General features: G+C 53.8%; 1 protein-coding gene and 1 long non-coding RNA gene across 4 annotated transcripts in view; one reads left to right on the plus strand and one right to left on the minus strand.

Moving 5' to 3' along the window:
* LOC309520733 overlaps positions 1-12489 on the plus strand; it is a 274646-nt gene that overhangs the window by 47875 nt on the left and 214282 nt on the right. The window lies entirely within an intron of this gene.
* Positions 208-9153, minus strand: ISG20L2 (interferon stimulated exonuclease gene 20 like 2). Of its 3 annotated transcripts, none has more exons than XM_082202433.1 (4): positions 9030-9153; positions 6993-7857; positions 5841-6041; positions 208-2939 (listed from the first exon to the last, which is right to left on the minus strand). In XM_082202433.1, exons 2-4 carry the CDS (start codon positions 7755-7757, stop codon positions 2829-2831), a joined length of 1077 nt encoding a protein of 358 aa, XP_082058559.1. In that variant the 5' UTR covers positions 7758-7857; positions 9030-9153; the 3' UTR covers positions 208-2828. The 3 variants fall into 3 exon arrangements, with proteins under 3 accessions (XP_082058559.1, XP_082058560.1, XP_082058561.1); XM_082202434.1 differs by lacking the exon at positions 9030-9153 and adding an exon at positions 8642-8729; XM_082202435.1 differs by lacking the exon at positions 9030-9153 and adding an exon at positions 8469-8499.

A 12489-nucleotide genomic window follows, 5' to 3' on the forward strand; every position in this document is an offset into this window, starting at 1 on the left:
CCCTTGGTGGGTTATGTTCTGCCTCCAATGTCAGAGGCAGTTGCTGGAAAAGGCAGGGAGAGCGCTGCTCTCGCACTCGGGTCCATCGTGTGGACTTTGGCGTGATCCAGCTGCAGAGCTCTTTTCATGTTCTTCAGATACAGCGGCTCTTCGGATCAGGCCCCTTCCCCCTGCCACGCCTACGCAAGTACACAGGTCTCAAGCCAGTAAGTGAAATATTTTACTTTTTTAGAAAAAGACAAAACAATTCCAAGCACAGACAGAAGACACACCCGTTCATAATTACCAGCATTAACACAAATGGAAAAAGTAAGTTTCTTTTTTTTGCAGAGTGTGTGTGGGCTTTTGGGTAGGAAATCTGTTTCCCGTGCGGATGGTTTAAAAAAATTATTCTTCCATTTTTGTCTTTGTTTTAAAAAGATGCTCGCTTTAAAACTGCTTGAGGAGTCTTTCTGAGACTGCTGCAAAGGATCCGCATCAAAGATTTCCGCGGGGAAAAGACAATACGTTTGGCAACCGTTTTTAAAACGTTCAATAAAGTTTAAAATAAATTAGGAGTTCCATGGAGGCCCACTTGGTAGCTTGCGAACGCCCCTTTGTGGGGAGCCCCCAAGAGCCCAGGAGGAAGGGGCACAGAAACCCAAACCCCGGGAGGGACAGAGGCTGCGCCAAAGGCAAGAGAGAAGGACGTCTGGAAAGTTGGTCTTTTTTTATCCAAGGCTCAGTGGGGGAAAGCAAATGGGGAGAGATGGGAAAACAAACCTTAAGACCTTTTCTTTCAGAGCGACTGTTGGTATCTCATTAAAAGCAATGTGCTTCGGGGCTCCCTCTTCTTCCCAGAAAGACACACACACAAACACACGTTGCGTCACAACTAACAGCAAGGTCTGTACAGTACCCCAAAACTCACACACACAAAAACCACCTTCTTGCTTCATGGTCACTTGGTGGGAAACAGCACCAGAGAGAAAAGACAGAGAGTGACAGAGAATGAGACACTCACTGGCCAAGACACAGCGATGGAGCCACTTTGGGGACGCAGGGGGGCAAGGGGGGGGTCACAGTGTTCCAGGGAATTTTCAGCATCAGAATTAGAAAATGTGCCCAGTGTTTACTGTTGTAGTTTCTTCAAGGATGGGAACTTTGTGCTCCAGGAATGCTCCATTCATTCTGATTGTGCAGCTGGAGGTATTATGAGGAAGGGAGGGAGAAAGAGGAGCCCCTGCAAACCAAAAGGGGGGGGCTGCCTGGTGGGCCTCCCCCTCCTGCCCTTTGCAAAGAGCCCTGTGCCCTAGATCAGCCCTTGGCCAACCTGGCCCCCTTCAGAACCTGGGGGGCTACAGCTCTGGGGCCAGAACAAGCCTCTGATGCTGCGGCTGATGGGAGCTGCAGTCCAGGCAAGGCTCATCCGGGCAGGATCCTGCCCATTCTGGCCCCAGCCAGGACCCCAACGCCTGCTGAGCTGAGAAAGGGATGCTTCGCGGGGGGCACTGTGGGCCAACACCCACGGGGCCTCCCCTCTCTCGGGGGGGGGGGTTCCCAGGCTCTGGGCGCCATAAGGCGGGGTGTGGGTGTGCGCAACGCCCCCCTTCCCCTCGAGGGGAACAGAGATACAGTGGTACCTCGGGTTAGGAACTTAATTCGTCCTGGAGGTCCATTCTTAACCTGAGGTACCACTTCAGCTAATGGGGCCTCCTGCTGCCGCTGCTGCACGATTTCTGTTCTCATCCTGAAGCAAAGTTCTTAACCCGAGGTATTATTTCTGGGCTAGCAGAGTCTGTAACCTGGAGCGCCTGTAACCCATAAGTGCCCCTGTATTCCTTCTCCCGGCCCCACACCTCCACCAGGAAGAGACCATAAGGGCAGAAGGCACCTCCTCCTCCTGCGTCAATGTTCCGGGGGTTTTCGTCTTCTAAGTTTAGGGGGCCAAAGTGGGGAGGGACAGGGGGGTGTTCCTGGGATTGCAAACTGTTTTGTGTTTTTCATTGCTCTAATCCACCTGGGGACCTGCTGGCGGAGAGCAGAAAACAGATAACAATGAGAGATTATGAAGGATGTGGAGAAAGTGGGAAGAGGAAGGGAGAGACAGACATCCCCCCGCCAACGAGAACACAAGGGGGTCACCGTCCACACAGGGCCAACCCTGCCTGGCTGAAAAGCGGGGGGCTTCCTTGACCCCAGAGGGAGGGGTGAGGCCAAGGAGGAGGAGGCGGCAGAGGGGAGCTCAAGACCACCAAGTGCATGGGGGGAGGCTCCCATCACCTGGCAAGGGAGAGAGAAGACCCACAGGAGTCCAGCTAGGGAACTGAGTGCCCCCCTGCCCTGTTAGGAGAGTGGGGGCAGGAAGCCAGTCTCCCTGTGCCACCACAGAGGCGGGGAGGGGGTCACCAAAGATCCACCGGTCGAGGCAACTGGATGGGCACCTTGGCCTGGTTGGCGCTCAACTCCAACAGCACACGACCCCCCCCAGCCACCGGGGCCTGGGAAGTGGATAGCACCATGTTGAAAGCCCCCCTGCCGGGGAGGGTGAGTTGGCCCCCCTCCCTCTGAGCTTCAAGCCGAGAGGGAAGGAGGCTGAGCACCGTCACAGAGAGGAAGGGGAGGAACACACCAAGGCTGCCGTCAGATGGAAGCGATGTAATGGGCACACTTGCCTCCTTCCCCCCCCCCGCCCCCAGTCAGTTCCTTCGCTCTGCCGGCCCTCCTCTCCCTCCGCCCCATCGACCCCTCAACACCCTCCTCCAAACGGCTCGGGGGGCAGGGAGGGGAGTGCCGGCTTCCCCCGGCGGCTCCGGGTTCCAAGGCTTGGTGGCGACTGGAGTTGGGGGTCAGTCCTGAGGAGAGGTGGCCAGTTGCCTCTCCCACTCGTCCTCCACCACCTTGTACAGTTCCATGGTGGCCCGGGCGTCTTCCACTGAGGAGTGGCCTTTGTTCCCCACCTGGGGGGGGGGTAAGGAAAGAAGGAAGGAAGGAGCAAGATGAGGGCAGGGGTCACGTCTCTCTGACCCCTCACAAAGTGAGAGGACACCCCCTCCCCCCCCACAAAGCCATCTTCAAATACCTCAAGGGCCGCCCCATGGAAGACAGAGGGCAGGACCCAAACCGAGGGATTCAAGTTACAGAAAAAGAGTTTCTGAGGGTAAGAGCCTACTCGGAAGGAAGGGGGTGGGCTCTCCTTCCTTGGAGGTCTCAAAACAGAAGCTGGGTGGCCCCCTGGTCAGGGATGCTTGCATTACAGGGGGTTGGGCTAGATGATCCCTGTGGGTCCCTTCCAACTCTACAATTCTATGATACTAGGAAAGGGCGTCCAGATAAAGAGAGGCGCACAGCAGCTTGGCTATGGAGTCACTCAAGGGAACTTCTGCTCTTTGGGGACAAGATTAAACGGTCCCTTTTATACTGCAGAATAGGGACGCGGGTGGCGCTGTGGGTTAAACCACTGAGCCTAGGACTTGCTGATCAGAAGGTCGGTGGTTTGAATCCCCGCGACGGGGTGAGCTCCCGTTGCTCGGTCCCTGCTCCTGCCAACCTAGCAGGTTGAAAGCACGTCAAAGTGCAAGTAGATAAATAAGTACCGCTCCGCTGGGAAGGTAAACGGCGCTTCCGTGTGCTGCTCTGGTTCGCCAGAAGCGGCTTAGTCATGCTGGCCACGTGACCCGGAAGCTGTACGCCGGCTCCCTCAGCCAGTAAAGCGAGATGAGCGCCACAACCCCAGAGTCGGCCACGACTGGACCTAATGGTCAGGGGTCCCTTTACCTTTACCCTGCAGCTCGCTATAAATTTATGGAATTGCATTGTTTCAAAAGATTTACTCTGGTTGCCTGCTTTATTTATATGCTCCTGTGTTTTGAGCTTACAGCAATTGCAGTATCTGCTGTTCTTTTCTGCTGCTACTGTGAGCCGCTCTGAGTGCAATGTTAAACCAAACCCAGGGTCTCCTCCAAGGCCAGGGGACTCTGCTCCTCAGTGGCCCTCAAGAAGCTGCCAGACTCCATCTCCCATCAGCCCTGGTACCACCACGGCCCAATGGGCAGGGGTGATGGGAACTGTAGTGTGGCAGCCACCTGGAGGGAGCCACAGGGGCTACTCCTGCTCCTGCTGTGTCGGGGGGGGGGTCTAAAAACTGCACGAATAACAGATTTGGAAAAGCTCCTCCTGGTCATTTCATAGAATCATAGAGTTGGAAGAGACCACAAGGGCCATCGAGTCCAACCCCCTGCCAAGCAGGAAACACCATCAGAGCACTCCTGACATATGGTTGTCAAGCCTCTGCTTAAAGACCTCCAAAGTAGGAGACTCCACCACACTCCTTGGCAGCAAATTCCACTGTTGAACAGCTCTTACTGTCAGGAAGTTCTTCCTAATGTTTAGGTGGAATCTTCTTTCTTGTAGTTTGGATCCATTGCTCCGTGTCCGCTTCTCTGGAGCAGCAGAAAACAACCTTTCTCCCTCCTCTATGTGACATCCTTTTATATATTTGAACATGGCTATCATATCACCCCTTAACCTCCTCTTCTCCAGGCTACACATGCCCAGCTCCCTTAGCCGTTCCTCATAAGGCATCGTTTCCAGGCCTTTGACCATTTTGGTTGCCCTCCTCTGGACACGTTCCAGTTTGTCAGTGTCCTTCTTGAATTGTGGTGCCCAGAACTGGACACAGTACTCCAGGTGAGGTCTGACCAGAGCAACCATTTTCTCTCCAGGCTCAAGAAAGCAATGGTGAGTGCTTTATGATGCATATGAACTGACCTGGACCCTGCAATTGTCACCTGAGGCCCTTCTTTGAGAGCCTCCTCAATGTCTGGAGCAGGGCCTTTTCTGTGGTATCTCCCAGTTCATGCTCTCCCCAGGGAGGCTCACTTGGCACCTTCATTATATACAGTACTGTATCTTTTAAGTGCCTGGCGAAAGCTTTCCTTTTTAACCAGCCTTTGTCCTCAGGCTTCGGCCTTTTAGGGTGGGTGGGGTGTTTTAAAATCTGTTTTAATCCATTATTTTAATGAGTTGTTTTTTTAAAAAAATGGATCTACGTGGGTTTTTGCTTGTTTACTTGGTTGCACGCTGCTTTGAATTGCCTTTAAAACAATGAACAGGGCGGTGATACAATGACTACTGCAATCGACACAAGATAAGACCACCAAGGCAAATATCTGTAAACAAACACTAAACGTCCATTCATAAAAATGGCAAAAGTAGTCCCCCCCCCAACAGATTGTATCTTGAGCAGCTGCAAACACAGTAACAAAGAGTCCACTTGTGATATGCCAGTGGTTCAGTGCTCAGACCTCGTTCCAGTAATCTGACATTTAGTTGCTAAAGAGCTTAGTCATTGAGCTTTGTAGTAAATAATATACTGTACAAGAGAAGAGAGTATGTAAACGACTTAAAGCAGGGGTGTATCTGTCCCCATCTGCATGTTTCCATCAGGAGGAGCATAAAAAGAGGACAATGTCCTTCAGTTTGTTAAACTCCTCCATCAAGTGACTTGATATATCTCAAGTCAAATCTTTATTTATTGCATTTGCTATTGCTTATGATAAAACCTATTTGGGAAAGAAACTACTTTTGGCATTTTTATGGATGTTTAGGGTTTGTTTACTGATATTTGCCTTGGTGATATTATCTTGTGTCGGCTGAATTAACTTCAGCAAGAAAAATCAAGCAATGCATTTAATAAATAATAACAACTACAGCCAGCCAAGAGGAGAGACTCTTGAAAAGGAAATCTGCCAAGACACTGTCACTGGGCCTTTCTCCAAAGAGCTGGCTGCCAGCCAGTGTGGGCAACACTGAGCCAGATGGAAGGGGGAGAGCAGGCGGACAAGGCAGGGGGGGGTTACCTGGATGTCCCTGTGGAGGAGCTGCTTGGTGAGGCGCTTCAGGGAGGCCTGCTCGTTCTCCGGGAAGCCGGCCTTGCGGTTGAGCAGAGGGTTCTTCGAGGTGTCCCTGGTCAGCGACTTGGGGTGGAAATACTTGAGGGCTTTGAAGTCGTTGTGGATGGCGTGGCCCACAACGATCTTCCCAGAGAGGACCTTGAGGATCTGAAAGGCAGGGAGGGGAAGCGATGTCATCAGTCAGCGCTCAATAGCTCAAGACTCAACCAGTAGCCCAGGCTTCCTCAAACTCGGCCCTCCAGATGTTTTGAGACTACAATTCCCATCATCCCTGACCACTGGTCCTGCTAGCTAGGGGTCATGGGAGTTGTTGGCCAAAAACATCTGGAGGGCCGAGGTTGAGGAAGCCTGCTGTATCCAGTCAAGCACAGCAGGATGCAGACCCACAAAGACATCGTAGCTGCAGTCTGACCCACTTCACCCATAAAGCTAAAGGGACCCCTGATCATTAGGTCCAGTCGTGGCCAACTCTGGGGTTGTAGCACTCATCTCACTTTATTGGCTGAAGGAGCTGGTGGCCAGCATGACTTAAGCTGTTTCTGGCAAACCAGAGCAGCGCACGGAAATGCCGTTTACCTTCCCGCCAGAGTGGTACCTATTTATTTACTTGCATTTTGACGTGCTTTTGGACTGCTAGGTTGCCAGGAGCTGGGACAGAGCAACAGGAGCCCACCCCATTGAGGGGATCTGAACCGCTGACCTTCTGATCAGCGAGTCCTAGGCTCAGTGGTTTAACCCACAGCACCACCCGCGTCCCTTACTTCACCCATAAGAGGATATAAAAGAAGAGCCCTGCAGCTGGATGAGGCCAAAGGACTCCTTTCTTAGTCTAGCATTCTGTTGTCACTGTGGCCAAATACCCCATAGAACCTAGGAATCCAGATAGACTGCCTCTGGACCTGGAGGTTCCACAGGAAGAGAGGAAGAGCTGCTGGATCAGGCCACAGAGGGCCCCTCTAGTCCACCATCCTCAACCAGATGCCAGAATAAAAATGCAGACTGCCTTGGTTTTAATGAAAACATGGAAAACCTTGTGTGGGGCAGGGGGGTCCCCAAAAGCTCCCCTTGAGAGGCTGCCAGATCTCCCCCCTCACTCACCTCCTTCTGGGCCACCTTGAAGGGGACGGCGTTCTTCATGTGGTGCCTCTGAATGCCACTCCAGCGCGTCCGGTAGTTGGTGATGGGGCTGAGCGGCCGCACGTACTTGTCGTACATCACGTCGCCATGGTAGCTGACCACGCTGCAGCGCGCCAGGTCACTGACGCGCCCACCGGGGCCCGTGCCCACCATCTCACAGTCAATGGCCACCACCTTGCTGGGCTTGGGCGGCAGCAGCAGCGGCGACAGCCCGCTCTCAAACTCACTCAGCAGGGCCACCCTCCGGATCTCGCCCGCGGCCCCATTGACCTGCGCCCCGTTGTGCCTCGCGGAGGAACCGCCCCCCGCAGCGCTCCCTGCTTTGCTCGAGGCCGTGGCACCCCCAGAGGCATTGCCTCCCTGGGACCCAGAGTCCTTAGCCCCGCGGGCGGCCTTCTCCTTGGGGAATGTCTTGGTCCTGCGGGCCGAGCTGTCCTCCCGCAGAGGCTTCCTGTCCTGCCCGGCAGACGCCCCCTTCCTGTCCACTTTCGGCCTCTTCCTGTCCCGCTCGCAGTCTGCCCCGCCGTGCTTCTGAGAGGCATCCCGACGGGGCAGCGGGGCTTGCCCTGGGAGCTGCTTCTGCTTCAGGAAGCCTTTCCGCTCCAGGAACTGCCGGCGCTTGATGAACCGCTGGTGCTTCTGGTTCCCCTCAGAGGCCTTCTTGGGCTTTGCAGGGAGGGACGTGTCCAGGTTGAGAATGAGATTCGACATGGTGCCCTCCTCCATGGATGAACCGGGACCAGGAGGAGGAGAGGCCAGCAAGCGGGCGCTGCTCTAGAGAGGCCGCAAGGGGCGCGATGCTGGACATGTCCACATGCTAACAAGGCTGGGGAGAGAGGAGGGGAGGGAAAGGGTCAATTTCCAGCATTTGGGGGGAGGATTCACAAAGTTCTCAGCCACGCTGACTTATGTTCAGGATGTTTGCTCCTGAGGTGACTGGAAATCAAACTGCAGAGCTACTCAGGGATCCTAGTTAACTCAGTCCAGAGCCACTTCTTTTAACGTTTAATTGTTTTTTAATGACTCTCCCCCAATGTTTTTAGCTGTTCTCATTTTATCTGCTCAGTGGGCAGAGCACCTGCTTCAGATGCAGAGTATCTGCGGTTCATCTCCAGGTAGGGCTGGGAAAAAAGGACTCCTGCCTGCAACCCTGGAGAGCCCCTGCTGCCCGTCAGTGAAGCAAAATAATCAGCTGCTCTGGCTTGATATAAGGCAGCCTCCCTGGTTCCTGTTCTTGTGAAGGTGGCCTCCATCACCCACCCACCCAGGAAGTGTAATGCCCCCCTGTGCCAGCCTCCCCCAGCCTGGCGCCCACTGTGAAGGCTCCGCCTCCCACAACTGCAGCAACCTAAGTGGCCAGGCAGCAACTGGAGACAAAACGTATTCCCAAATCCACTGGGCAACACTCTTGGGCTGCAGGAGATGGTACTTGATGACCTTTGGGGGTCCCTTCCGGGTTCCAGGCAGATGGCAGGAGGCAGCAGGATGGCTGGGGTCCCGGGGCAGAGCCCCTCCCCTCCCCGCCTCCCCGGGGGCGGCCTGGCCAAGGGGGGGTCCTGCTGTGGAAGCAAGGAGACGCCGTCCTGCCCGCCCCCTTCCCCCCCACCTACCCGGCTCAGCCCCACTGCGCCCCCGGGATTGGCCTGGCGGGGCTGGAGAGGCGGGTTTGTGACATGGGCTGAGCTCACCAGGCTCCTCGGCAGGGAGGGGGGAAGGAAAGGCAGCCCCCCCACCCCGCCCTCGGGGCCACGTGCGCCAAGGAGGCCCGCCCGGCGGGGGGGAAGGGGCCCCCAAAGGTCATCCAGCGCAACCCCCCGCCCCGCTTCCTCGTCTAAGGCCGGCGGGTCCAAAGGGGGGCAGACTTCCGAGGCGGGGAGAAGCGGGACTCCCGTCCCGGGGGCTCCGGAGCGGAGATGCCCGCAGGCCCGGCGCCCGCCTCCCTCCCGGCCCGCCGGACCCTCCGCCGAGGCCCCGTCCGGCCCGCCTGGCCCGCCTCACCTGCCGCCGGGGCTCCGCGGCCGCTCACCCGGAACCGGAAAGGCCCGCCAAGGGGCGGGGCATTCCCACTTCCGGTCCCGCGCCACGCTCCTTTCTTTCCTCCCTCTCCCCTCCTCCTCCTCCTCTCGCGAGACTTCCCGTCTCTCTCGGGGCGCTTCTCCCTCAAGGAAGGCGGGCAGCCGAACGGGGCCGAGTTGCTGGCAAAGCAAAGAGCGCATGCGCCCACCTCATAGGCCTAGCCAGTCGCTTCTGCGCAGGCGCAAGGCACCGAATCCCCATTGGTTGGATGCTCGCCCCGCCCAAACCTGCGGGCGAACGACAGGAGTTGCCATGACGACGCGCCCACAAACCAGCGCGTGGGTCGTACCATTTGGCCGCGAGGGGGAGGCAGGCTGGCGCTGCACGTGGCGGGGTCGCCGGCTGCGGGTTTTTTGACTACAGTTCCCATCATCCCTGGCCGCTGGTCCTTCTAGCGAGGGATGATGGGAGTTGTAGTCCAACAGCAGCTGGAGGGCCAAGCTTGGGAAACGCGGCCGTGGAGTTGCCGCTTCCTGTTGCCCAATGTTGTCAGTCTTCAAGGCGCTTCACAACGTTCCAAAAACATCGCTGTAAAAGACAATGGACAGTTCCTATTCATGGAGGCGCATCGTTAAACTGGGGAACTCCCTGCCACAAGAGTCTGGATGGCTTGAAAGGGGACAGATTCATGGAGGGCGAGAGCGCTGTGGAGGGTGCTATGGGGGGGGATGAAATGCCATTATAAATGCCCCGGGATATGCGTGGTCACACCATCAAGAAGGCTGATCGCCAGAGAAGGGATGCTTTTGAATTCTGGTGCTGGAGGAGACTCTTGAGGAGTCCCATGGACTGCAAGAAGATCCAACCTCTCCATTCTGAAGGAAATCAGCCCTGAGTGCTCACTGGAAGGACAGATCCTGAAGCTGAGGCTCCAATGCTTTGGCCACCTCATGAGAAGAGAAGACTCCCTGGAAAAGACCCTGATGTTGGGAAAGATGGAGGGCACAAGGAGAAGGGGACGACGGAGGACGAGATGGTGGGACAGTGTTCTCAAAGCGACCAGCATGAGTTTGACCAAACTGCGGGAGGCAGTGGAAGACAGGAGGGCCTGGCCTGCTCTGGTCCAGGGGGTCACGAAGAGGCGGACACCACTAAACAACTAAACAACAATGTGTGGTCACACACACACACACACACGTGTCCACAAACACCAAATCTCTTTCATTGTAACTACAGGTAATGCCCTAGGATCCCTTCTGCACATGGCTTTTGCAACACAGCTCAGTTACATGCTAACAAATATCTACAATATTTTAATCACTTTAAGGAGACAAATTTCTCAAAGTCTCAGATTCAGTAGATGAGAAGTTACATATTAATTTCAGAAAAACAAGGCATCTCTCCATCATCATCAAGCCCCTCCCCTTCACCAGAGTGGGGTACAAATAAAAGCATCATCGTCCTCTGACTTTCCCCTATTGGACGTAGCGAAGCAGAGCTTGAATGTCTGCCAGGGATTCTTCAGTTGTAATTCCTGGCTTGCAGCTGGCAGGGCTCCCTCCTAACTCTACAACTCTATTATTCTATTACAGTGGTGCCTCGCAAGACGGAAAACTCGCAAGACGGAAAACTCGCAAAACGAAAGGGTTTTTGGTTTTTTGAGCTGCTTCGCAAAACGATTTTCCCTATGGGCTTGCTTTGCAAGACGGAAAATGAAAATGTCTTGCAAGTTTGTTTCCTTTTTCTTAACACCGTTAATACAGTTGCGACTTGACTTCGAGGAGCAACTCATAGCACGCGGTGTGGTAGCCTTTTTTTGAGGTTTTTGAAGACTTTGGTGATTTTTGAAGCTTTCCCAAAACTTTTCCAACACCGTGCTTCGCAAAACGAAAAAAACCGCAAGACGAAAAAACTCACGGAACGAATTAATTTCGTCTTGCGAGGCACTACTGTATTCCCAAATTGGGAAGGGTCCCTTTTTGGGGATCCATGTTCTCTGTTACGTACTGGATAGGATTTGTTGCACAATGTGCCATTTAGCCACGAGGTGGCAGCCTGTGCCCATCAATACTGCATTTACAACCCCTGCTCAGGACTGGTGCAAAGTGAAAAGACTTGAGGGCACAAGACCCGTTACTTGACCCGGCCAAAGGACACCCCCCCTCCCAGTGCAGCATCTTCTCACAGAGGCCAAGCAGAGCCCCCTCTGTCGGAGGAGATGTCTCATCCAAGCCCAGATTTAAAAAATGTAAGGGAGATGAGAAGAGTGACCTTGAAGTTTGCTGGCTGCTGGGACAGCAAACTGAGCAGCAGCCCCCTCGTCTTCCTCAATAGGGTGACTCAGATCGTTTTCCTTTCTAAATTATAGTCCCCATGAAAAGTCACCGATGTCTGAGTGCAAATTGCTCCTAATAGGAACATGTACAATTTTGCCTAATAGACACATTTTTTGCGAAGCAATTTTCCTGAAGGCAATACATTCTTTTGTATGTTATTTTCACTAATATGGATGAATTTTAAATCCACAATTTGCCCTAATCTGTTTATTAATATAGACATTGCTTGCCTGGAGAACTATACTTCAAAATTTGGGGAAGTGCAAATTCTTTCAAATTACAAGAAACAAGATTCCATCTAAACATTAGGAATAATGATAGTAATAATTTTATTATTTATACCCCACCCATCTGGGAATTTTCTGACACTAAAAGCTGTTTGACAGTGGAACAGACTACATCCGAAGGTGGTGGACATTTGAAGGCATAAGTCAGATGGCCATCTGCCAGGCGTTCTGAGCTGTGGTTCCTGCATTTCAGAGGGTTGGACTAGATGCCCCTTGGGGTCCCTTCTGACTCTATGATTCAGTGCATTTTCAGTTCCCATATTGTTTGGGAAAGTGCAGATTAGGCAGGTTCATCTTCCAGTGCAAAAGGGATCAATTTTCTTCCCCCGCCCTTGCATTTTATAGATGAACTGCAATCAATGCTTTCTGTTCCACACGCTCAGAGCGAGGCGGACCTGTTGCCGCTCCCTTGATGGGCAAAGAGCCAGAAAGGTCAGGACTTCATCTGTGTGAACCGGGCAAGATCTAAGCTCTGCTGTGATGAATTCTTCCAGCCAACCCCCGGGGGCCTGCGCAGCGGCCGTCAGTCTTCCTGGCGCTTGGCATTTTTGCCGTTTCAGAGAATTTTTGAGGGCCCCTGCGGGCCCAGGAATATTGAGGCAACAATTCACACTCAACACTAAACAAGACATCAGCAAAAATTGGGAAAGTCTGAAAAGGGAGCCTCAGTGGGATAAATGCATGGACCACAGAAGAACCAAGCGGGGGGAGGTTTGATTCTGTTCCATGACGGCAAACTTAAGAACATGTGAATCGTTAGAATTTCTGCTCCATGATTGCAGTCATGGGATTGTTGTCCATCACATGACGGTGTATGTT

Source organism: Podarcis vaucheri, assembly GCF_965113315.1.
Source record: "Podarcis vaucheri genome assembly, chromosome: 16".
Lineage (NCBI taxonomy): Eukaryota > Metazoa > Chordata > Lepidosauria > Squamata > Lacertidae > Podarcis > Podarcis vaucheri.